The sequence below is a fragment of the Neomonachus schauinslandi genome, chromosome 2 (assembly GCF_002201575.2).
Source record: "Neomonachus schauinslandi chromosome 2, ASM220157v2, whole genome shotgun sequence".
NCBI lineage: Eukaryota > Metazoa > Chordata > Mammalia > Carnivora > Phocidae > Neomonachus > Neomonachus schauinslandi.
In genome coordinates this window covers 138592755-138595029 of record NC_058404.1, presented here as the reverse complement: position 1 = coordinate 138595029, position 2275 = coordinate 138592755, and the positions used below count along the sequence as shown (strand labels likewise).

The 2275-nt window shown below is 34.1% G+C and overlaps 1 protein-coding gene across 2 annotated transcripts in view; it reads left to right on the top strand.

The window, feature by feature from the left end:
* CFAP299 (cilia and flagella associated protein 299) overlaps positions 1–2275 on the top strand; it is a 565740-nt gene that overhangs the window by 544491 nt on the left and 18974 nt on the right. For both annotated transcript variants that reach the window (XM_021702434.1, XM_044912690.1), the window contains one exon: positions 2015–2144. In XM_021702434.1, the coding sequence (XP_021558109.1) occupies positions 2015–2144 (130 nt within the window). The remainder of the gene's footprint in view (positions 1–2014; positions 2145–2275) is intronic.

Below are 2275 nucleotides of genomic sequence, written 5' to 3'. Positions count from 1 at the left end.
GGTCATGGTCCCAGGGTCCTGGGATCGAGCCCCACATCGGGCTCCCTGTTCGGCGGGAAGCCTGCTTCTTCCTCTCCCACTCCCCCTGCTTGTGTTCCTCTCTCGTTATGTCTCTGTCAAATAAATAAATAAAATCTTTAAAAATTAAAAAAAATAAATTGCTCATCAAAAGTACCACATGCTATACAAATTAACACTTTTATGTAAAGAGTGTGTATGTATATATATATATTTTTTTTTTTTTTTTTCCCCCCTGCCTGGACTTTAATAAGGCTTTTTAATTTGAGCTCTGAGTAACAGGATAAGAATGTGTGATATAAATCATGCCACTCTAAGCACAGCTATGCTATGACTCAAGCATTTTACTGGGATTATCTATATCTATATATCTCATAAATAATTATTTAGAGAGACATATAAAAGGTTAGAATCACATCCATTGTTCCTCATTCCAACTTAGCAATCTTTTAACTGAACAACCAGTAAGATAGAGGTCAAATTATCTTTCTTTTATGGATTAGAGTGAATTTGAGAATATAGCTTGGGTGCACAGTCAGATTGGCTCCTAATACCTTCGCCACTGAATTGAATTTATCACCAGTGCTAGAGACTGCTACCTTACCATCACCCTATTGGGGGCTGAGCCTGCCATGATAAACTTCACTTTTGAAGGCTAGCTAAAGTAAGGACATAGAAAGCCATGAAATGCTCAGCTCCTTTCCTCTATTCACCAAATAGTCATTCCTGCTCTCTTGGGGGGGACAGACTCAACAGACAAAGGTGGTTAGAAAACCACTTTTCCTAACTCTGTGCCTCAGAAAGGGCAGATATTCCTATGTCTTGGCCATAGAACAAATAGTAGGGGAAGAGAGAAAATAGCTCTCATTAATATGTCCCCAGTGATATAAATATATGATTGATGTAGTGAGCTTTTTCTAAGTGTTGAAAAATTTGAGGGTAAACATTACATTTTCAGGTAATAGCACAAAAATTGATGCCTCAGAAAACACTATAATTCAAAGTGAGTTTAATCAATGAAATCTACTCTTTAAAAATGAATAAGGGGAATAATAAATTGCAAAACAACCCAGAAATAGGATATTAGACATATTAGAAACATGTTAATACTTGAACATATTAACATGATATTAGAAATGTGCTAATAAGAATAAGATATGTGAAATTAATATATTGAGAATTCTTACAACTCATATTACGGTATTATATTAATTTTTTACAAGTAAGTATAAAGCAAGACATGGAAAAAATAAGAAGTTTCCACAGATCAACCGAAAAAAAAAAAAGATAAAATGCAGGCAACGTTGAACAGTAGGAAGAACACACTTGTGCTTTGCAACGCACAGATCTGGGTTGAAATATTAGTCCTATGACATATTAGTTGCAGGGCCTTATCCATGCCAGTTGACCTCCCTAGCCTACTTGCCTGGTCTGTGAAATGAGAACAACTTCATATGGGTGTAGTGCTAGAAAACATCACATCATGCCTGGCCTATGGTAACCTCTCACACTCACATAGTTTCCTCACTCCCTGGGAAACATATTATTGAAACATAAAGGCTGAAAGAAATGAATTAAATTGTTTTGAATGAAAAGAGGTGACTTAGCCTGCCTTTCCTTCCAGTAAACAGTCTCTTAATACCCTGAATACTCTTAAGACCCTGAAGAATCTGAGCTAGAAGAAATAGCTTCAAATTGCATCAATTTTCTTCTTGACTTCCCGAGGAATATAATACTGGACTAGGCCCTAATTCATAAAGTGTCCAAACCAGGAAATTATGTAAAATTGTCATAAATATGTATTTAAATAATTTGAGAAAAACCCAGTCTAATCTCTTCTGCAAGAATTTTAATCACACATGTGTCTTACATGGTTATACAGACTGTGATCCAATTCATTTATCTTGAAACTGAACTGCCCCAAATATTTTCTGAAATATATTTGTCAATTTATTGTATCATACATATTAATTTCTAATAAATATTTTTTTTCTAGCTTTTACAACTGGGACAGTCATATTGCTGTTTGGAATTCAACTCCCAATTATCAAGTGATTGCTGATAATCCAGAAGGTTTACTTTTCAAATACAAAAGAGACAGAAAAATTCTCAATGTAGATCCAAAGGTAAGACTGCTTTTACATTTATATATCACTCCTAATTTTATTGTATTTCTTCCATTATTAAAAAATCTATTAAATATTTGACACTCTTCAGTATTTAAATCTAGAAATAAAAGACTGTGTTGAAACATATT